Source organism: Mirounga angustirostris, unplaced genomic scaffold (genome assembly GCF_029215605.1).
Source record: "Mirounga angustirostris isolate CCGP_5_RB_7025 unplaced genomic scaffold, mMirAng1.0.hap1 SCAF_15, whole genome shotgun sequence".
NCBI lineage: Eukaryota > Metazoa > Chordata > Mammalia > Carnivora > Phocidae > Mirounga > Mirounga angustirostris.
Window position 1 is genome coordinate 82308508 of NW_026991723.1, and position 23913 is coordinate 82332420.

Genomic DNA, 23913 nt, shown 5'->3' on the forward strand with positions numbered 1-23913 from the left:
TTTTTAAGACTTTAATCTTCAAGTTAAAAGTAAGGCAAGCTAAGTTTTATTCGATCATCTTAATAGGAGTGTTGGAAAAGTGGGCAACGGAAGACAGGTGTGAGTCAGAGGAAGTTTGCATAGGAAAAGACAAGGCAAACCAAAGCTCTGAGCTTTCTGGCACTTTTGCCCAGTGGTCACAGTTGGTAAATAACATCTTATGCTCATTGCAACACAGATATTTTTAAAGGGGGACAACAGCAAAAATATTTAGATAAATTCTTTCATCCCCAAGGTCAGATTTTAATCACAAACTCTTATTAAAAAAAAAAATAGACATCATCTTGTTACAGACAGTCAACATTTGGAGGCAGTAGATTTTGCTAAAAAGAGATGAAAGGCACAGGCAGTGAACAGAAAGAAGGCTTGCACTGGACTCCCTTTACATCACCACCAGAATGGCCATGTTTCTTCATGCTCTCATAGTCAAAAAAGTCCAAAGATCCAGAATGTTTCAATATTTGTGAGGTGGGAAACAGCAGAGGAAATGTAATAACTCATCTCATTTTATCTTCTTCAAAGTGTCTTATTTTAAAACAATATAAATTCATACCGCATTGCAGTGCTACTTATAAGCCCTGCTTTTGCCTATTTGCTTTATATAAAAATAACAGTTTTATGGAGCACCTGGTGGAAAAACAATGCTACTTCTCATAGTAAAACCTCAGACTTAACGTTTCTGTATGAACTTTAACACAGGTGTTTCAATTTTGTTGGAGAAGCAAAACTTTTCTGATAAAAAGACATCTGGAGTCTTTAAATTAGAAACGATGGAACTGTGAGCCATTTCATTTTCCTATGGTGACCAGTAAAACAGATGAGAAACAGCAGAGGGGATGGGGTTGGGGAGTGACAAAAATGCCAAAAGCAAAGAAAAACAGCTTTTAAAAATTTATTGCTCAGTAACCTGGCATCAGGGCATGAAGGCACATAAAACGTTCTGAACAATGGAAGCACTGGAAGACAAGTCTACTATGCCTAACTTTGCTTATTTGGTTAGAGGTTAGATCAGTGACCAGAAACACACCGTACTGCAGGAAATGTTGGTCAGTTTCTCTCAATCCCTTTACACGTAAGCTAGCTCTCTGTTAACAAAACACTAGCCTGGAGATGGGGTGGGGAAAAGCCAGAACATGACTGTGTTAAATCAAAGTTATTTGTGAGGAACCTGGGCCCTTCAAAGGTAAAATAACTGAGCGGGGTTATCAGAAAGGCCTCCTTGACAATCTGGATGTAGTTGAGCTACTGAATTCATGCTGACAGAATTTTCTAGTTAGCCTGAAGATACCTGGCAGCCCCTTCTCTCAATTCCTCGAAGCTTTGTGAAGAGCAGATACTAGGCACCAAGCCACTGTCCATGCAAAACATCAGGCCACAAAAATGTGGACAGGTAAATGTAGCACTAAGGTAGAACAGAGAGCACTGTTTTCCTAATTTATGGTAGAAACATCACTCGATATGACTTTTCTTCAATGCTTCAGTAGGCAGCCGGCCATTGGAAAGATAATGGCTAAAGATTTGCACTGGATAGTGTGGGTCTAGCAGCTGGGGAAGGCAGGAAAATAAAGCCTACTGCATCGTTACAATCCCAGTTGTGATCTCCGGACTAATGCCTTCTGTTTAGCAGGCCTCATGCTAGTAAACTGCCAAGACGCAGCAGAAGTTCATACTGGCACCAAGACGTGAAAAGGGACTTTTGGGCAGCTTCTCTGTTGTGAACCCCTAAAAGTCTACCCCAATACTGAGGACAGAGGTTCATCTTAGCCTAAGCCAGAAGAGTTGCTGTGGGTTCCCTATCCACCTGGTTTCGAACTGCACTGTAAATATAATAAATAGCTAACTTACCACCCTCACAGCAAATACACTTCTTAAAATCACAAGCACCAAAAGAAGATGAGACCCTGTAAGGCTGAGAATAACTACATCAGCTAAGAGGCTCCAGCACTCATCCTAGAGAGTAATGGGAGCCGACAGCACACTGGACTTAGAGTGGAAGGAGCTGGGTAAAACCCGAGTGTTCCCTCATTTATCAAACAAGGCAGTTACCTACCTCACAGGGCTGTTGTGAAGGTTAAATCATATATGAGAAAATGCTTCTAACACAGTAAGTTATAACACTTTAACCCAGCTGAATCATCAATATGCATGGCTTGAATATCAAGATGCCCATTGTTAATGCTTCTTACACACCACACAGTCCTATTTAATCAGGTCATGTGCTGGCTCCAAAATTCATTTAACGGATTTTTTTGGCGGGGGGGTGGGGGGCACAGCACACCTATAGTGTATTAGGTACCGTTCTCGGCACCAGGGATAAAGGACATGGGTAGGGAAAAATACACCCACCCCTTGAAGAATCAAAAGCTATGTAACAAATCAGCTCATTTTAAGCACTGCAGCAAAAACAGTAGTATACTGGTTCTAATACTACACTTCAGTGGATCTTTAAGAGTTTACCTGTGTTTAGGTTCAGTTCCTCAGATCTATCAAGTACACGTTATTCTCACTGTGAACTGAATTTCAGGCAGTTTGCATATGTGAGTCTGCACTGGGTGTCCTTTTAGTATAAGCTGAATAAGTGTAACTACCACTATTGAGCAAATACTTTGTGTAGGTATCGTAGAAGTCACATTACATAAACTCTGTCATTTGACCTCAACTTTCTCAAGCGTTTCTTATCCACAGTTTAAAATGAAGAAACCTGTCCAAGATCACACAGCAAGAGTACCTAATGGAGTTAAGAATCGAACACCTAACTGCCAGGCACTAAGTGCTTCTTCTCCTGCACCTTCTTTAGCAGGAAGTATACAGTGATGGGGAATGGTTATTCTACAGGGCCTTCAAGTAAAGGGTTAGAATATGGCAAGAAGACTGACAGCATGGGAGGAATCTTACCTGTGAAAGAGTAAGCAATACCAAAGAGATTCACTATATACTCTGGCCACTGAAAAATTTAAGTAGCGATCTGAATGAATAGTTAGACCTACTTCTGCAGAGACAACCCGAAGGAGTTAAGCGTGATGTTCTCACCTGCCCCAGTCCTCTGGTTCTCCCTGCTTGCAACCACGCTTTTTTCCCTTTTTTAGATTTTACCCAAATATGCAGCAAGCGAAGAGAGGGAGGAGAAAGATGTGAGTGTATACGTACTGTGAAAAGTTGGTTTGTTTTGTGGGGAGGCGAGCTGTTGAGATTCTATAGGAAAATGTCTCCTCAAAGAGAGTTACAATGCATATTTTTTTAAAGATTGAGAAAGAAAAGGAGTAGAGATTTTGAAAAGGGGGCTATCTCCCAGTCTTAGAAATTCCTGGAACCCAAATGAATCCTGTACTTTCACCCCATGCAGCATCAAGGTGGGAGGAGTTGTCTGGTAGGAGGAAACAAGTCCTATAGAATCATAAGCCCAGGTCTCAAATGCTCAGTCATGTTGGATCCTAAAAGCTGCTCAGGAATACGCAAAACTGCAGTGCAGATCAAGAAGCATTTTGAAAAAGCCCAGGTTAGACAAAATGCACAAATTGTTAGAGATAACAGTGACTCAACAGGGCTGAGAGGTTAAGGACGATATTTGCAAAACAAATCTTTCCGCCATTCAAAAAGAGAGGAAGTAATATGTTTTACACATTAGCTCCAGGCAGATTCTTTCACCTTATCTGATCCCACACAATATTGTTAATATCAGCTGATAAGACTCAGCTCAAAAAGAGGTCTTGGGATCCTCTAGTAACCCAAACACCTTGAACAGAGACTATTCTACAGTAACTAGTTTTCTAATAAGGGTGCAGTACAGTAAAAATCTGTTTCCAGCTTCTGTGAACAGAAATTAAAGTTACAGAGGCAACAGACCAAGCTTAACGGTATCACAGAAAACTATTACCTAATCCCACGTAAGTATACAAAACCACCGGGAAAAAAGAAGCCTGATGTTCTTGTTAATTTTTTCAAAGAAGTAACAGAAGAGATGCCTACAGCTACAAGCAGATGTAGAATTAATCTAGTCTTTGGTGATTTCAGTCTTTTTTTTCATCTCTCTAAACTCAAATAATTAATAATACCTATAATTATAACTATCCTTAGAAGTGGTTGGCTTACACTAGAGGGTCAAGTAGAACACAGCTTACCAGAAGTAAGAGAATTATCTTGACACTTCAGAAATCATTTTATAGTTCTACAGTTAATGGTGAACTGTAAAGCTGTTAAAAAAATTAAGCTGCTTAGGATTGGTTCTTCAGAGGTATTAGAGATACTATATATACACAGCAAAAAAAAAAAAAAAGTACTGGCATAAACCCAATTACAGATTGGATGCACTTTAATTTTAAAACTTGAGTCATAATGTGTCTACTTTATATCTGTTGGGCATGGTATAGCTGATTTTAGTTATTCCAAAAAAACTTTTTTTTTAAAGGAGTATATCACTTTTACAGAGATTCTATGAGACATGTCTGCCAAAACTCGAAATTTCTCAATCCTAACATCACTAATGTGTCTTTTACTACACCTTTATCATCAATTTGACATTAATTAAGAAACTGACCAGTATTTCTTACTGCACTGGTATTTCAGGTAGGGGAGTAAGTAATGGGACTTGTTGAATGTCTAGTGATGAAAAAACAGCAATCCTAAGGGAGTCCCCACTGGCCCAGATAAGCAACACTGCCTACAAATTGTCATGACAGAGAAGGGCCAGTTGGTCAAAGGTCTGACACAGGACAAATATCACATGGCAAGTGTTTCTAGGGATAGGAATGAGAGGCAGAAACAAGCTAACTTGACAGGATAAAAACATCAGATAAAGAAGTCCAGCTCCATCATTCCTTCTCAAAGCTGAATACAGATTTCTTACTCTACTTTTATGAGGATGACACTGCCATACAAGAATTCTTTTTAACTTCAGAAGAAGGTTAGTTTAAAGCATTAATTCCCACATATATCATATGCGAAATGTTAACAGGATCACAAACCTCCTAGAAAAAAGTTTACTAAAGATTAATTTTTAGAAAACAATCCCCCAGTTTATATCTCTTACATTATAAAACATATTTACACATGGACAATTAGGTAAAGCATAAATCTTACAAGGTTGTAACAGTTATTAGAAGTCAAGAGCAATGTACAAATGAGTAACTTGAAACAATGAGTAAATTTGAAAACAATATTGTTCTGGACCACATTTAATCCTAAAATCAGACCTAAAAGCCAAACTACATAGAATAGCTTGGCTGATACCAATAACAATGTAATAATAGACAAAATAAAACAGAACACCATAATAGTATAAAAATTAAAGCAGAGTTAAGACCAACATGATAATCAACAGGTTTCTGAATTAACATATATTTCAAATGTATACATATTTGCAAAATACGGCAATTGTGTATAAATAAAGCTTTTTAAAATACTACGAGTGGCATAAAACAAATGAAGACAGTTATTTCTTAAAACCATTAAGCATACTTAACAGCATTCAAGAGAGGTCTTATGCAAAACAAAAATATATACATGTGTACCTCCATCCTTCTTCTCCAATTCGTCCCTAATTAGAGGGGAAGTAAGTATCACCTTCAAAGTTAGCGTGGGCTCTTTTGTATTCCGAATTATAATAGAAGCCTCATCTACGCATTGTTCCACTTGGTATTTCTCTTCTGTGAGTTTCTGAAAGTCACCAAGATTTCAAAAACACCTAATTAATTAGATTAAATTCTCAAAAAATGAATGACTGCCCCTTAGTTTTCAAATGTTATTAACTATTAGTAATACTGGGCTGAAAGAGTAAAGTCTTTAACTAGTTCTTCAGTTTAATTCTCTCTCCTCCCAACTTACCACAACAAATCTTCATTCTCCACACCTCAAAATGCAACCACGTTGTCAACTATCTATACAATTATTAAACAATCTTTAAAACCATTCTTTCTAATATTTGAAAGTAAAATACCAACAGCATCATTGTGTGATAATGGGTAAAGTGTTGTTCTTAAAATTCTTACAGAGAACTACTGTAGAATAATAAATTGCTGAGAATGTTCTCTAAACCAAATCCCTTTTTGACAGGACTGTCTCAAAAGGAACTCCTACTTGTTAAGGACTTACAAATATAAGATAAATTTATTTTTATATAAGATTATATAGATTTTTAAAGAGAATCAAGTAAGAAAGAATGAGAAAGGATCTCTGCACTGTCACTCACCAGCAAAAAAATTAGTATAAACAAGTAACTTCCTTTCCCAAAGGATAGGTAGGTCTCACAGATCACTCCAGTGAGACCTATCATTATAGGACAAGTCACCTGACATCCACAGGGAAACATACAGTGCTTCTTTTAGCATATAATTATACACATATAATTTAAGGGCCTTCCACAAAATAATCACCAATTAGAGTCACATATTAAGCTATATTTAATATATTATTATACATTAAACATATAGTTTAATAAGTTATACAGGGTCTTCCTTGGTGGTGAAATTTATATCTATTACCTGACATAAACAGCTGAATGGAAACACTACTAGATCTTTGCATATCAGTGTGCATTAAAAGAACTCAAAGCCATTTTCATAAAAATAGCATTTTACCATTAAACATTTATATCAAAAAAGATAGCAAAATAGAAAATTCATTATCCTAATTTTGGATAAAGGAAACCAAGGAAGGGAAAGGCCACACAGTCACTGGAAAAACCAGAACTAGAATACAGAGAAAAAGCAGAAGCCTGTTTACATTAAAGATGTCAGCAGAGAATGATTCAAATGAAATTTTCAACTGTGCATGCAGATCACCACGGTATGAGTTTTAGGCTAATTAAAAGTGATTCCTGGTTTTGGTCACCCTTATACCTTGCTCAAGGAAGTTCTAAAATTGACCTAGAAAAGAGTATGTAGAGAAAAGGTATGGTACAACCAAAATTAATTAAGGTACTTAAATTACTGAAAGTTCTGCTATGGTAAGTGCTCAGGAAAAAGATTTTTAATTCACAAGAAAATAAGATCGTATCATATCAGAAACTGGTTTTCCATACAAACACCAAGAAAACAAGGAGGCAGGGAGTAAAGGTAGAAATCATGCTTAAAATGATTTTCTGAAATATTAATAGTAATAATAATAATGTGTGTATGTATGTATGTATGTGAGCATGTATGTTGGCTTTCTGAACCAATTACCCAATGGCTAATTTGGGATGGGTATACAATTATGTCCCCATTTTACCTGGATACCTCTACCCAAAAACCTATAGTAATGGATCTAACCATCACACAAAGCAGCTGGTTTCAGGGTTGGATAACTCTATTGGCTATGATAAAGTGAAATACTTTCCTCTTAATGTCTACCACTGGCCTTAAGAGTTCAGCCTCTTTTAACTTCTCTAAGAAGCCCTTCAAAGACCAAAAGATATGTTTCTTTTTTTGGTCTTCTCTTGCCTAAAAAGCCCCAGTCTCTTCAAATTTAAAATGGTTTACACAGATTGCACTTTCTTCTGGGTTCTTCCCTTGAACACTTACTTGCTAGCTCAGTAAGAACATTTTAAAACTGTGGTGCCCAGAAATAAAGACCCTCACCAAGGAGACAAAAAATGTAGAGTTTACACAGTTGTGATCTGCACAGAGAAAGCTCTATTAATGCAGACTGAAATTTGGCCCAATCTCTCATATCAATACTAGAGAAATATGACAGATTTTCAGAATAAGAACTTCAGTTATTTATAGCCCTGGTTCTCAACTCTTTTTCCACCCTGACAGAGCTAAGGAATAGGACCACTCTCATAAGAAACAGGACTTGCTATAGGGAGCAGAAACAGGGGTGAGATGGTTGAAAAGCCTCCATGAATTACTACTTTATCCTAGATTTAAGAGTAACAGTGTTCACTGCAATAAAAGCAGGAATACAGATTACATTTTTAAATGATATAAAAAATAGAAATGAGGAATTTTATCAACATTCTAATAACAGAAAGTATAGCTAGCCAGAAACTCCTGTTATTGAGCTTACTGTTTTTTAAAAGCTCTATTGGTGGGCCTGGGTGGCTCAGTCGGTTAAGCATCCGACTCTTGATTTCAGCTCAGGTCATGATCTCAGGGTCATGGTACTGAGCCCCACATCGAGCCCTGTGCTTAAGATGCTCTCCCTCACTCTCCCTTTGCCCCCCAACCCCCATTCCCCACCCCCACACAGTCTCTAAAAAAAAAAGCTCTATTATTGTACTCCATGTTGCTCACCACTCTCCCTTCCCAAATGATAACAAAAGGACTTAAAATAATTTTTAGAAGAAATAAATGTAACCTTATGAAAGAGCAAAAACATTTCTTCATGAGAACTGAAAATGGAAAAGCCAAATATATGTTCAGTCACTTAGAAAACCATATCTTGAGATCTAAGGCAAAATGAAACTATAATGCTCCAAAAATTAATATAGGGAAATGTGACACTTAAACACAAATTTGAGATAAAAAAGTCAGGGAGATGGTCTTGAAGATCAACTTGTACGTGTGAAAGAAAAGTATCCAGTAACAAAGCTAATAAAAACAAATTTAGAATTCATATAACTTGGGGGGAGAAAGAACCTTGGTAGAAGAAATACAAATAAAAGAAACGAACTAAACAAAAGACAGCATTCAACTCAAAGGACTGTGGGACCCTGAGGGCTGGTATCTATATGACATGGATATAAGGACTAACTGATAAGAAATCATCAAAAAGCTACAATCTGATTATACCACAGACAACGCATGTGAAACTGAAAGATGATCACAGCTTTCCAATTAGTGATGCAGCTGGCCCTCGGAGCAGACTGGCAGAGCAGGTCCTAGGGCAGGTACTGCCCCAGACCAACCCACTGTCTTCAGCCCTGAGGAGCCTTCCGCCTTCACAGCATTCTCCAAAAAGCATGCCAACATCAAAATTTTCTAAAAGCATCCAATTGGAAAAAAGGTCTGGAACAAGGAATTAATAGTGACTTTCTATTAACAGAATGAAAGGGTGACTGTTAAATTAACTGAGTTTTCAATTTTATTATCACCTATGAAAGTTTCTAGTTGTCTATGCTCTTTTTGATCTTTTCTGCATTATACCAACCCTTCTAGGAAGTTTATAAAACTGAGAGACCTAGTCTGAAAAACATGAAGCCTCTCAGCAAGATATACCTGAAAATTGAAGACTGTACCTTAAGAGCCTTCTTAATCTAGTAAATATATCCTGAGTACTAATCATCAGAAGTTTGTTTTAAATGTGATGGATGAGTCACTGACCCAGAGTAGCAGTATTTCCTTTGTCTGCACCTACCCTTTACTATTACCAATTTCTTATTATTAATTTCATCAAGGTCGCTACCTATTTTCACCTTTTTACAAATTCTCCTAGAGGTGCAATTAAACTGTACTCACCTGAATCTGAATAGGAAGATTATCTTTGACTGTATTTAACAGGGTCTCTGTGGGTTTGTCTTTGCACATTAAAACCAGCTCCAAGTCCATATCATCTTTAATCAGCAAGCCTTTTGCAACCAGGCCAATCCTCATTACACCACACAATGTCCGACCACCTTGATCCCTAAAAATAAAAGTCTAAATGATTACTTTTACAACCTATTTCCCAAACTATAACTTAATCATCATTTGGCTTCCTGGATATCCATACGAACTGATAAGGAGTATATAAATCCAGACATCAAAAATTAAGTCTCAGATTTAAGACTAATAAAGTATCTATCTTCCCCAAGGAATCAATAGGGAGCATATTTCATACTACAGATCTTTTAATTCTTTATTACAGCTACATGCTTGTTGTTAGTAAAGTCTATACGTACTACATCCCCTTAAACATTTTTAAAAATATTTTTAAACTTCCTCCTCTTATCTTTTTATTAGTAATTAAAGAAATTTGTGAGAAACCTGAACACCAAAGTATACTGAAAAAGAGCACCAGGGTGGAAATCTAAAAGACCTGAACTCTATTCTTACTGGTGCCTGCTGGCTCAGTACCCATAACTGCAAAACAGCTATCAGCTGCATGAGCCTTAGCTCATCCCTTCTAGCTGTATCATTCCAGGAATCCACAAAAATTTATGGGGAAAGCAGAACAATGTGATAAAACTAAAGAGCTGAGGAAAGAAGGAACAGACCAAAGATAATCTGCCAGTACATGCATTCTAAATCCAGTCGTGGCTAAAAGAACAAACATTCAAAGAACATCATGTCATGAATGGTGCATAAAAATAATGTTAATATCTACCCTTGATTTTAATACTAAAAATTTCTTATCGGTTCATTTCCCTTATCACAAGTGAAAATGTAACTAATCTTAGCAGTCATTCAACAAGTAAGCAAGTGTTTGAGTTTAGAAAGTATACTAAAGGAGATCCAATCTCTCCTGCTCCTGAGGCTCATACTGTAGTAAAGTACAAAAAGTAACCTGCTTAAAAGGGTGAGAAAGTAACATCTGAGAACAAACCGAATGTCACAAACTCCCATTTAAACCTCACAACAAGGGCTCCTGGGTGGCTCAGTCTGTTAAGCGTCTGCCTTTGGCTCAGGTCATGATCCTGGGGTCCTAGGATGGAGTCCAGCATCAGAATCCCTGCTTAGCGGGGAAACGGCTTCTCCCTCTGCCTCTCCCCACCATGTGTACATGCTCTCTCTCAAAAATAAATAAAATCTTTAAAAAATAAAAAAATAAACCTCACAACAAGCTTGCATGTAAAAGACAAGGGATGTCAATCTCAGAAAAGCTAATAAATTGTTCAAGTTCACAGAGAGAGTAAAACGCAAAGCCTGGATTCAAACTCAAGTTGGTGTGATCACAATGCTCAGGTTCTTTAAATTATTATGGTTGCTTCCCAAGTTCAGGAGAAGGAGAGGTCAAAATTAGAGAGGCCAAGCAAGGCAACCTCAAAGTCTGACTTCAGCAGTCATGGTTAGAGAGAAAAAAAGGTCATTCTAGCTGGGGCAAAGAATCAGCGGAGTGGAGAATGAACCAGAGAAAGGATAAGGGAGAGAAACACTGTGGCAGCAGAAACAAGACAGAAGTTATAAATAATCCAGACACTGGTTAAGTGGCTGGCATACCTTAGAGATTCAATAAACATTAAATCAATGAAGAACTATAAAAGGAGGTAGAAGTATAGACAGAAAGAAAAAGGGTTTTAAAGCAAGTGACCCAAATAGAAAATTATTTGATATTAAGAAGAGAGTCCATCACCTTTGATTCTTTCTTCTTCCATATCCCTGTCCTCTCATCTTCTCATTCTCCCAAATCTAGTAATAGTTGATAAATTCTCCCTCCACGATCACCCTCAAACAAATGCCTTCAAACTAGTTTCTGTTCAGGCTCTTATTACGTCTCACCTACACTACTTCAATAACCATCTCTTCACTGGCTTTGATGAGTAACTTCTGCCATCCCAATCCACTGCATACCACCACTACCAGCATAATCTTCCAAAAGCACTGCATGGATGGCACTGTGCCTATTACTTTCCTAGTGTAACTAGGCACTTAGCATCCTGGGAGGCAACTGAGAAGACAAGATGACTTCATCGTTCAAATTCTGGCTCTGCCACTCACTATTGTGACACTGGATAAATTACAAATTACCTGATTCTTTTGAGCTTACTTTCTCATTTGTAAAAAAAAGAAATACCTTTCTTACAAGTGGTCCTAAGAACATCATGTAAGTAATGAACTTAGTGCAGATACTGGCATACATGAATAGCTCAATGAACAATAGCTATTAATCCCTAAAGGGTCCCTAAGCTTTCTCACACCTAGAACTTTGCAGAGATTTATTTTTTTCTTCCACTTTCAACTGCCTGCCAAAAGCATTCCCATACTCTGAACCTACCGCAAATGCTACTTCCTTCATAAAGTTTTTTTAATCCCCAGAACCAGCATATAATCTCTCCCTGCTCTTTCCTTTCACATTTTAGTCACAGGAATTTGAGACAAAGATGCTAAGAAAATTGGATCTGGAGTCCAACAGATGAATATGAATCCTGACCCACCACACATACTCATTCACTGACCTCAAGCACGTTAAAGTTTGTTAATAATTCTGAGTCACTTTTTTCATATACAAATTTGAAGCAGAAATTCTATAGGTAAAAGGGAGCAGAGGAGGGAATGATAATAACTGAGACTAGCAGGTTTGTTGTAAGATAATGTGAAAAGTAGTCTGCTACAGTAACTGGCATTCAATAAATGGTAGCTATTATTAACTAGCCATTATTACTTATTAAATTCTATGTCATAATTAGGATATACTTGGTCTTATGCAGATGACAGCATGACTGAGCAGAGAAAGGAACTCCTACTTCAGTCCTGAATTTGAATAATGAATTTGAATATAGGATACTGTAAAGCAAACACCCCAAATATAGGGAATTACTTAAAACTGAGAACAGAACCCTAATATTCCTAATAATACATACAAATAGTGGGAACTTTCTTTGACTTTTGAGTCAGTTTGTTAAAAGGTAAAATAAGAGCACACAGGTAAAAGCTGCCTAACAGTGCCTGGCAATACAAGTTGCTTAATAAATAGAAGCTAGCCCTCACCCATCTTGGTGCCTTCTGTAGTACCTTAGCATACATCAGGAGATCAACCCGTGTCTATTACTGGAAGACAGCTCTGTTCTTAGAAGACGTGCCTGCCTCTGTTTTATACAAAAGAAGGACCCAAACATCCTGCCCTCCTTGAGTTCCGACACATGGGAGGAATCAAGAGAAGTGCTCAACCTGGGACAAAGACAGTCTAGAGCACCCACACACAGAGCTATATTTACAAGCCCAAATGGAAGCGTGGAGCACATTATCTTTTAAAAACCTTTAAAATACAGTAACCTGATCCAGTTAAGCAAAAGTCTGCTGGAGCACTTTTCAAAAGTCTGCACAGCCTTAAAAACAAACAACAGGAGTATTAAGAAGGCCTGAATTCCAACGATAAATGAAATTCCACTTAAAAATGGTAAATTTTATGTTATGCCTATTTTATCAAAATTTTTTAAAAAGTTTTCGAAAGGGCATAAACACATTCCAAAGTACGATTTAAATATGGACTGCACAACTATTTAACTTGCACAGGGACTGGGATACACAGAGCCAGATTAATGGATACTACTAATTAACATAAACCTCAAAATTTGACAGTATCTATTTTAAAGCCATCAGATGCAAGAAAAATTGAATTACTCCCAAGAGCCTCCAAGCTGACAAGGCTGGGACTATATACAATGTAGATATCACCTGTAAACAGTTAACAAATTCAAGGAATTATGTTCTTAAGCTGAGAACTGATCCTGATTATCTTGCATCTAAAGATGAAAAAGTTACACTATCTTTCAGTTAAGAAATTCAATTTATCAAAAGTTCCCCACTATTCTTTATCTATTTATCACATTTAGAATTGAAAGTTGGAAAAAAAATTCTATAACCTCTATCTTTAATTTGTAAATTGTAGCCAAAGCAATGCTCTTAATCCTATAAATACAGTACAACCAAATGAGCTTCTTCTTTCAAAGTAAATCATACTTATTCCAATTATAGTGACATTGCTCAAAACAGTAAGCTTAGTAGGGCATACAGAGTTTCATGATCTAACTCCAGTTATCATGAAGCTTCACTTCACTCATCTCTTATTATTGTTACAGCACTGAGAATACTCTGCTATAATTGCTGAAGGGTCTGGCTCCCGTTAGTCCTTCATTCATTCCACAAATATCCAATGAGCATTTTTACTACACGCCAGACACTGTGTTGAATCCTGGAAATCAACAAGGTGGATACGGTCAAAAATACATTTAGAACACATTTTCCTGCACTCTTTCTTCTCCACCAGGATTTTTAAATACCTAAAAAAAAAATGACATTTTATGATTTCCCCAGAGACCAAAAACACTATTTCTGAATTTAGAAGGCTGAACCAACACATGAAAAAGGTGACATTTCATAATCTCCAAAAATGACAATTTTAAAGGGCTTGGTGCACTCTCAAAAGGCATCCTGAACAAGTCCATCTTCTTTTCCTGGTCTCATTGGTATTCCTTTCTTGCCTTCCTTTCAAATGTAACTCGGAAAAATTCCACAAACATTTACTTCCTCGTTTACAGTCATATAAATGAGAAAACCTAAAGAACACTATATACCAAATGAACCCCAATGGGATAGGACTCTGAGCTTTTCTGAGCACTGCAGTAAAGCACCACAAAGGTCAGGCCACACTTACTTGGAATAGGTGTCTACGGCCTCATCCTTCTTCACTTCTGTCTCGCCCTCCGTTTTTGTGCCTTTATTTGTTTCATCGAGCCAATCTGAGACATGTTTAAGAGCACATTCAACAGTAGACACCATATTCTGAACAGCTTCAAGTTCCTCTGGAGATGGATAGATTGTTGAATGTTTCACCATAACATGGCGATCATCATTGGCAAAAGATCTAATAGATCTCTGTCAGGAGAAAGAAAACAATTACTTCAATAAAAGTAATGTTACCTGAAAAGCATGATACACAAATGTATTAAAAAAAGAAACAAATATATTTAAGTCAAGTCATAGCATTAACTGTCAAACTACTGTGAAATAATTAATGTTGAGACAATTAAAAAAAAAATACACACAATAGAAAGTAAAACCTCATTCTACTGAACTCCACAATAGAAAATTAGAGATCTTTCATTCATGTTTTGGTAAGATTCATACAGGTCACTCTAGGTATCATGTACATGCTACCTTTTAGCTGAATCTAGTATTTTGAAGATTTTATTTATTTATTTGACAGAGAGAGACAGCGATAGCAGGAACACAAGCGGGGGAGTGGAAGAGGGAGAAGCAGGCTCTCCACAGAGCAGGGAGCCCGATGCGGGGCTCGATCCCAGGACCCTGGGATCAGGACCTGCGCTGAAGGCAGACGCTTAATGACTGAGCCACCCAGGCGCCCCTGAATCTAGTATTTTGAATACCACTTCAAAAAAGGTCATCTGTATCACACACCATCTGCGAGAAACAGATACTTCCTAGCTTTGACAAAGTATCTAGGAATGCACAATGGTGACTCATGATACCCAGTCACTCCTGTCCAAACTGTTGAAGACTTTTGCACCTTGAAATATTGAGATTTCATAATACAGTAATAATATAAAATACAAAGGTATGTGTCAACACTATAGAGAAACTATGGATCACATCAAAACTCTATTTACTATTTGGCATTCAAACTCTCGGAGCAAGGCCTTAATCTTTTAAAATAGATTAGCAGGAAACATTCCAAACTCCAAAATGGGGAAAATACATACTACAAAAGAATCAACTTCCCAAGGTAAATTACAAATGTATTACATTCTCAATCAAAATCCCCTCAAGACATCTTTACTTAATACTCAACAAAAATCATTTTAAAGCTCATCTGGAGAAAAAAAAAATCAATGAAAGTATCAAGAAATATTCTACAAAGATGGATGAATGGTACCGTTACACTAAAACAAAATATCAAAAATTTAAAAAGCACTAATTAAAATGACACACTGGCCCAGAAATCAGTGGAGCAGATTAGAGCCTAGAAATAGAGTGAATTTCATGAAAATTTAATAGAGTAGATCCTTCACACTCATGAGTCACACTTCCAAAAACTTTTGAATATTTCCAAATTTACAAATACTGTGAAGACACTTGTACCAGTACATTGCAAAATGAACGGGGATAAGTTGGTGAGTTTCCATAAAGCTCAAAGTATTCCATTTAAAGGGTGGCTACAGTGTCTTTACTTATATGAACTTATATGTTAGTAGATGGTAAATATTTCGTTCTAAAGTCTACCACAAACTAAAATATTCTCAATTCCTTATCAGTCTTATCTCTTTCATTGTTTTTGTTTGAATATTAATGTTTAAAAATCGTACTAATTTGGACACTAGTAAATTAATACTACAGTATTACTGTCCCCTATAAAATGAAGCAAACTATAACTAAAAAGGTAAGTAAATCTTTGAAACCTTCAATTATTATAAGGACTAAAATCAATCACAAAGCTTTCCTTTTTTCTAGAGAAAGGCCATTTCTGTTTAGATTTCTTCCTTGCTCACAGTCCACAACCAGTTTTCTAACTGGAGTCTTTTGCCACAAAGAAAACAATTTTTAATCACTTCTTGAGATTTATTCACATATCCCAAAATAAGTAACAAGAAAACAAAAAAGCCATGTAGCAAACTGGAGATGGCCAGGTTGTTCTAGAGATAAATTATTAAATTATTTGACTTGCTCTTTAGAGAAGAAGAAATTTACTAATATTTTAGTTCTGGATGGTGGAGGAAAAAATGTTAACTTGGGATCTTCTCTGTCATTTAGTTTTATGGTGAGTTACTAAGTTACTTAGTTAGCTAAATTACTTAGTCCTGCACACTGGCCTTAACAAAATGACATATTGGTACATACCACAAACCTTCGGTGTTAAATAACAGGCTGCCAATGTTAACTCAAGAATATTAAATCCAAGACTCTACGGTTTGTGACAGGACAAGCATCATGAAACAATGGTGAAAGGAAGAATAAGCAGTATTACCAAAAAAAAGGAAAAAAAAAAAATTGGAGAGGGCGATCTTATTTCCCCCAACAAGATCCAAAAGGATTTATTTAAAGATTTAAAAAATTAAATTAGAAATAACTATGCAGAGGGCGCCTAGGTGGCTCAGTTGGTTAAGCGACTGCCTTCGGCTCAGGTCATGATCCTGGAGTCCCTGGATCGAGTTCCGCATCAGGCTCCCTGCTCGGCGGGGAGTCTGCTTCTCCCTCTGACCCTCCCCCCTCTCATGTGCTCTCTCTCATTCTCTCTCTCTCAAATAAATAAAATCTTTAAAAAAAAAAAAAAAGAAATAACTATGCAGAAACAGAAAGTTAATCATTCAACTCTAAGATCTAAGAAGTAAAGCAATAAGAGAAATTGGAAAACACCTACCAACCAATTAAAGTATGTAAACACCAGAAAATCTAAACTAAATTTAAAATGAATAAACTAGGAAAGGAATTTTTATCAACTATGACAAATATTAAAAAGCATTTAAATTGTAAGAAAATCAAGACTATAATAAATAAGTTGAAGAGGCACATAATTCATATTCAAGGAAACACAAGTCACAGTGTCCTTCCTTACACTTCACCTAAAACTAAATGACAGAGAAAATCCCAAGTTAACTAACATTTTTCCCCACCATCCAGAACCAAAATATTTGGAGAATTTCTTCTCTAAGAGCAAGTCAACTAAGTTATAATCCCTAGAACAAATTTTTTTAAAAATCAACTAACACTTAAATACCATCAGACTTGCTAAACAACATATTTCAAACATACTGATGATTAATATTTTTGTGCTTTTTCTCCCACTTATAACATCTTTTTTAAGCCTTTTCTCACTTATACTTAGGGAAAAAATTCACACAACATCCTCCAGAACCAAAATACTAGAAGAAAAAAAATCAACACATTTTACCAATTGAAACACTAGGCACCAGATATTATGATCTCATATAACAAACATCTCATCCAATTTGAGTATGAACTTTCCACAAAAAAGCAAGATTTTTACTTGAGGTCAGATTCAGTGCCCCTAATACAGTCAACACTTGACCGTGTTATTTTGAAAGCATATGGAAAAAGGTAACTTTTTGAGTTCAATACTCAAATATTTCATAAACTTCCACACCATTCGCATCACTCATTAAAGGATTAGTTCAAGATTTTTAATTTCCACTGGAAAAAACTGAACTTCAGGTAGAAGACTAGAGGAAAAATTACATAATTTCAAGTTCAAGGTCACCTAAGCCATCCTTATATCAGTTTGCTAATGCCAGTTTTATTAGAAAATATTATTTATGAGCCTTCTCTTCTTTGTATTTAATAATTTATGGCCTGAGGGCTCATGGGGCTCCATCTTGTGGTTTAAAGGGCTCATAATAAATCTGAACTCATTGGCTTTGCTTAAATGGTAGAGTACCATCTTTATCTGATACACTAGGGCCAAAAATTAACACCACCGTCTTTCACTTGCCTTCACTATTAATATTTCCGATTTTAAACTACTGCAATCTTTTATAACTAAATTAAGGAAACACAAATAATACCCACCATGGTTTTCTATAGTGTTTTAGCTTCTTTTTCCAATCCTTTCCCCACTTTCTTGTCGTCTTCACTAGACACTGTTTTGTGTGACAGTACCTCCTCATAAGCCTGAGTCCCCTGACAACTCAGAGTCAATATGGCAAAGATGTTTGAAGACTTATTCTCTAGAATACACCTGCAAGAGAAAAAGAAAAACTTTTCAAAAATGATTATTTACAATTAGTTTCATATCTGAGTGTGGAGCCCATAAACATGTTATTGACTAAAAAGAAATAATCCTGGGGCGCCTGGGTGGCTTAGTCGTTAAGCGTCAGCCTTGAGCTCAGGTCATGATCCCAGGGTCCTGGGATCCAGCCCCACATCGGGCTCCCTGCTCAGTAGGAAGCCTGATTCTCTCTCTCCCACTCCACCCCACCCCCGCTTGTGTTCCCTCTCTGTCTCTCTGTCAAATAAATTTTTAAAAATTAAAAAAGATATAAAAAGAAGTAATCTTTATAGAGGAAAATGACCTCATTTCAAACAAAAAGTTAGTGTATCTTTTGAAGGCCTGGGGCCAAAAGCCTAAGTAATATAGCCAAAAAAGTAACACTCCTGGTAGTCACAATGTGGCAGCTGGCTGACTTTCACTCAATGAGATAAATAAAGAGAGAGATTCAGTAAAGAAGTACTACCTGAAAAAGTAATACTACTATCCGTGGCAACAACACTGCAATTAACCCTAAGATTTTCAATTAGAAATTGGCATTAGCCAGACCTATCCAAAAAGTAGATAATACACCTGAAAATACACCACCATTGATTGAGACCATAAAGTTTTTCCATTTGATATTGCCAGTATATGTTGACACAATGTTTCTTCTTTAATCATTTTAGGCCTAAAATTCAGAACGCTTTTTTGGCTCTGTTCGCCTAACTCCTGAGAGACCCTGCCTCCTGACTTCAACCTATATATGCTGTTATGACAAACTCCTGAATATTCACTAGATCCTGACTTCATTACCCATGGTAATGAAGTCACCAAAATCCCACTATGTATTTCTGCCCAGAGGCCTAATCACTATTCTATTAGCCCTTTGCTCCATCTTTATGAGATTTCATTCAAGGTGGGGTAAAAGTAAACTCTTCTGAGCACTGATGAAATCCTTATAAAATTATAAGCCAAGATGTTAAAAAAAAAAACAAAAAGCTAGAGAGCAACCATCAAATAAGAATACATGCTTAGCTGTGCAGATATCAGAAGTTATTTACAAACCATAGAATATATAAACTCACAAAAAAATAGCTTCCTCTTCATCTCAATATCTTTCGTTTAAATTTCCTTTAAATAAAGAAACCCCCTATACTTTTGTAAGTTTCCTAATACTATTAGTTGCTCTCTTAAAGAAAAAAATCCTTGGGGTGCCTGGGTGGCATAGTCAGTTAAGCGTCTGACTCTTGGTTTCCACCAACGTCATGATCTCAGAGTTGTGAGATCAAGAGCCCCACATCGGGCTCCGTGCTCAGGGCAGAGTCTGCTTAAGACTCTCTCTCCCTCTCCCTGAACCTCTCCCCCCTCCCCACTCACATGCTCTCTCTCTAAAATAAATAAATCTAAAAAAAATTTAATTCTTTTTGAGTTTCTGAAACCAGAAAAGTTACATTTAATGCTCCCCAATACTGCACATGAAAAAACAGACCCAAAATGATACTCAGCTATGACCCACATGCAAAACTATTCATATCCTGTCACCAACTTCCCTGACTCTACAAAATCCACCTGAAATAAGCTAGTGAAACTTAATTTTTTTTAAAAAATCATGTAATTGAACTAATCAATCACACATACCACACAAAGGTAGGGTGGGAACACACACATGCTGCGATTCATAGGGTCTTCTCATACAACAAAATTAAGAAACAATCTAAAACATGATCCCATGGTTTAAGACACATCTCAAAGATCCTCTTGTATAAAGATCGTACTACACAAAGAAGTTTTCAGCAATTCCCATTCCCAAACCCACTTCACCATTCTAGGGGATTCAGCCACTCAGTGTTTAGCTATGAATGCAGCAGCCAAAAAAGACTGCTATGTGTTCATTTGAGAACTGACAGCAAAGTTCATGTGCTTCACTCTGTAAAAAGGTAAAGCCAAAAATTCAACCATATTAAGAAAGTAAACTGAAAGCAGGGAAGAGGGGCACCTGGGTAGCTCAGTCAGTTAACTGTCTGCCTTCAGCTCAGGTCATGATCCCAGGGTCCTGGGATCCAGCCCCACGTCAGGCTCCCTGCTTTGGCGGGGAGTCGGCTTCTCCCTCTCTGCCCCCACCCCGCCTTGTGCTCTCTCTCCCTTTCTCTGTCTCCCTCAAATAGAATAAATAAAATCTTTAAAAGAAAAGAAGAAGCAAGAAAGCAGGGAAGAAGCTAAGAAAAAGCTGATGTAGCAGAAAAACTGTGGATCACCAATATCAAAATACAGCATTCTTCAGTCATTTAGCACAGAGAATAACCACTCTATGCATAAATCAAGCAGCTCTGGGTACTTCACAGTATTATAGTATCGTGCAATAATCCATGATAAAAGCAGTGTATCGCAAAATCACATTGTTGGTGCTATAAAAGCAACTTAGAAATCATCTGGCCCAATTCCACCCACCCTTCAGTTTACAAATGAACTAAAGAGATACTAAAGTCACACAACTAATCCAGGGACTCAGGCCTCTTGATCCAGAACCTAAGTCACAGCCCAATGCTTTTTCCCAACTATATCAACCTCATTGAGAAAAAACATTTTTTTAAATTATATTTGGTAGACTATAAGCAGATAGGGAGAAACAGTGACAAATTTTTAGAGTTTCTCTTTAAAAAAACAAACAAATTAACAGTGGATAAAATTCTGACCTTGAAATAAAAAACCTCAACTTTGCCATTTAATAGCTATGTGATTTTAGAAAGTTATAAGACTCAGAAAATCATTTAATTTCTTTGGTTCTCAGTTTCTTTTATCTATGAAATGAGGAAATATTCCACTACTAATTAATAGCTAACATTTATGTAACTCATATTCTGTACCAGGCACTGTTCTAAAAGCTTTTCATACATTTACTCATTTAATCCTCACAATTTCAATTACTATCTCCGTTCAACACATAAGGAAACGAGAGCATAAAGAGGTAATATAACCTAATTAAAAACACAAGGCTAAAGTAGACAGTAAAGCCAAGATTCAAACCTAGACAATCTCTTTCAATGATATTTTTGCTCTAAAGGCACTTACACTTACTGTAGGGGATAAATTTTAGCAATTTCAAAAAATATGTCTTTGTGAATTACAAAGGCTATATATATAGCACACAGGTTTTAGAGCCAAACAGGCCTAGATTCAAGCACCAGCCTTGCCACTTCACTTCTCTGGGTCAGAGCTTTTTCATCTGTGCAATGGGGTAAATAGTATCTACTTCAAACTAAATGAAAAATACCTAAAAGTTTCTGCCAAAAAGTATACACTCAATAAATGGCTTCAGAAGGGGAAAAAAACCCTCAAATATCAAACAAAATGTGTTTAAACATCAGATATGTGTACCTTTAAAAAGTAGAGCCTAAAAAATATTAGGTGTATTCTACTTATTAATAAATAAGAGTAGCTTTATGCCAACAGGTGGAATGTAGGTATATATGTGAATGTGTATCACTTTTCCAGTCAAGCACTGCTTTTTCAATTAATAGATTTTTTTAAACAGTTTTATGTTTATAGAAAAAAATTGAGTGGAAAGTAGAGAAAATCCCATATACCCCTTCTCCCTACCACACAGTTTCCCTACTATTAACATCTTATACATCAGTGTGGTCCATTGTTACAACTGATGAAGAACCAATGTTTATACAATATTATTAACTAAAGTCCATAGTTTACATTAGGGTTCTCTCTGTGTTGTACATTCTATGAGTTTTGACAAATATATAATGACATGCATCCACCATTACAGAATCATGCAGGACAGTTTCACTGCCCTAAAAATCCCACGCTCTACCTATTCAACCCTCCCTCTTCCAAATGTCATATAGTTAAAATCATACAGTATATAGTCTTTTCAGATTGGCCTTTTTCATTTAGCAATATGCATTTAAGATTCCTCCATGACAATTTTTTTTATAGCTGAATAGTATTCCAATGTCTGGATGCACCACAGTTTATTCATTCATCTACTTTAAGACATCTTGGTTGCTTCCTAGTTTTAGCAATTATGAATAAAGCTGCTATAAATATTCATGGGCAGATTTTTGTGTGGATATAGGTTTTCAACCTATTTGGGTAAATACCAAGAAGCATGATAATGGGATCATATGGTAAGACAATGTTTAATTTAGCTTTGTAAGAAACTTCCAGGGGCACCTGGCTGGCTCAGTCAGTTGGGCATCTGCCTTCAGCTCAGGTCATGGTCTTGGGGTCCTGGGATTGGGCCCCAAGTCAGGATCCCTGCTCAGTGGGGAGTCTGCTTCTCCCTCTCTGCCCCTCCCCCACTCATGCTCGCTCCTTTCTCTCAAATAAAATCTGAAAGGAAGGAAGAAAGGAGAGAAAGAGAAAAAAGGAAGGAAGGAAGGAAGGAGGAAGAGAAAGAAAGAAAGAAAGAAAGAAAGAAAGAAAGAAAGAAAGAAAGAAAGAAAGAAAGAAAGAAAGAAAGAAAGAAAGAAAAAGAAAAGAAAAGAAAAAAGAAAAAAGAAAAGAAAAGAAAGAAGTTAGAAACTAACTAACTTCCAGACTCCTTCATCCAGCATGGCTGTACCATTTTACATTCCCACCAGCAATAAATGAGAGTCCCTGTTGTTCTGCATCCTCATCAGTATTTGGTGTTGTCAAGATTTTGGACTTGAGCCATTCTAATAGGTGTGTAGTAGTATCTCACTTTTGCTTAATTTGGAATTCCCTGATGACATATGATGTTGTATATCTTTTCATATGCTTATTTGCCATCTGTACATCATCTTTGGTGAGGTGTCTGTTCAGATCTTCTACCCATTTTTTAATGGGGTTGTCTGTTTTCTTGGTGTTTAGTTTTAAGAGCTCTTATATATTCTGGATAGCAATCCTTTGTCAGATACGTGTTTTGCAAAGATTTTCTCCCTGTGACTTGTCTTTTCATCCTCTTCCAGTGCCTTTCATTGAGAAGTTTTTTTTTTTTTTTTTTAAAGATTTTATTTATTTGACAGCGAGATATAGCGAGAGAGGGAACACAAGCAGGGGGAGTGGGAGAGGGAGAAGCAGGCTTCCCGCGGAGCAGGGAGCCCGATGTGGGGCTCGATCCCAGGACCCTGGGATCATGACCTGAGCCGAAGGCAGATGCTTAACGACTGAGCCACCCAGGTGCCCCCATTGAGCAGAAGTTTTTGTTTTGTTTTGTTTTTTAAAGATTTTATTTATTTATTTGAGAGAGAGAGCACATGAGAGGGGGGAGGGTCAGAGGGAGAAGCAGACTCCCCGCCAAGCAGGGAGCCCGATGCGGGACTCGATCCAGGGACTCCAGGATCATGACCTGAGCCGAAGGCAGTCGCTTAACCAACTGAGCCACCCAGGCGCCCCTGAGCAGAAGTTTTTAATTGTATGAAGTCCAACTTATCAACTTTCTATTTCATGGGTTATCCTCTTGGTGGTGTTATCTTTTTTTTTTTTAACTAACCTTTAAAGGTGAAAGGCTTTATATGTCAGGCTACCCAGCCCAGAAAGCTAGGTTTTTATATGTAAGAATATTAGATGCTTTTCCTACAAGCAAACCTCAAAACTGAAAAATGACTATGCTCCCTGTCTTTA

The 23913-nt window shown here is 36.9% G+C and overlaps 1 protein-coding gene across 5 annotated transcripts in view; it reads right to left on the bottom strand.

Moving 5' to 3' along the window:
- The window catches only part of STRBP (spermatid perinuclear RNA binding protein), a 141989-nt gene that overhangs the window by 53669 nt on the left and 64407 nt on the right, over positions 1-23913 (bottom strand). For all 5 annotated transcript variants that reach the window (XR_010407828.1, XM_054509411.2, XM_045883115.3 and 2 more), the window contains exons 2-5: positions 18135-18303; positions 14248-14468; positions 9414-9579; positions 5547-5691 (exon numbers count right to left, since the gene is read on the bottom strand). Coding sequence is in view for 4 of the 5 variants with exons in the window: in XM_054509411.2 (XP_054365386.1) it covers positions 5547-5691; positions 9414-9579; positions 14248-14468; positions 18135-18137 (535 nt within the window). In the remaining variant the exon portion in view is untranslated. The remainder of the gene's footprint in view (positions 1-5546; positions 5692-9413; positions 9580-14247; positions 14469-18134; positions 18304-23913) is intronic.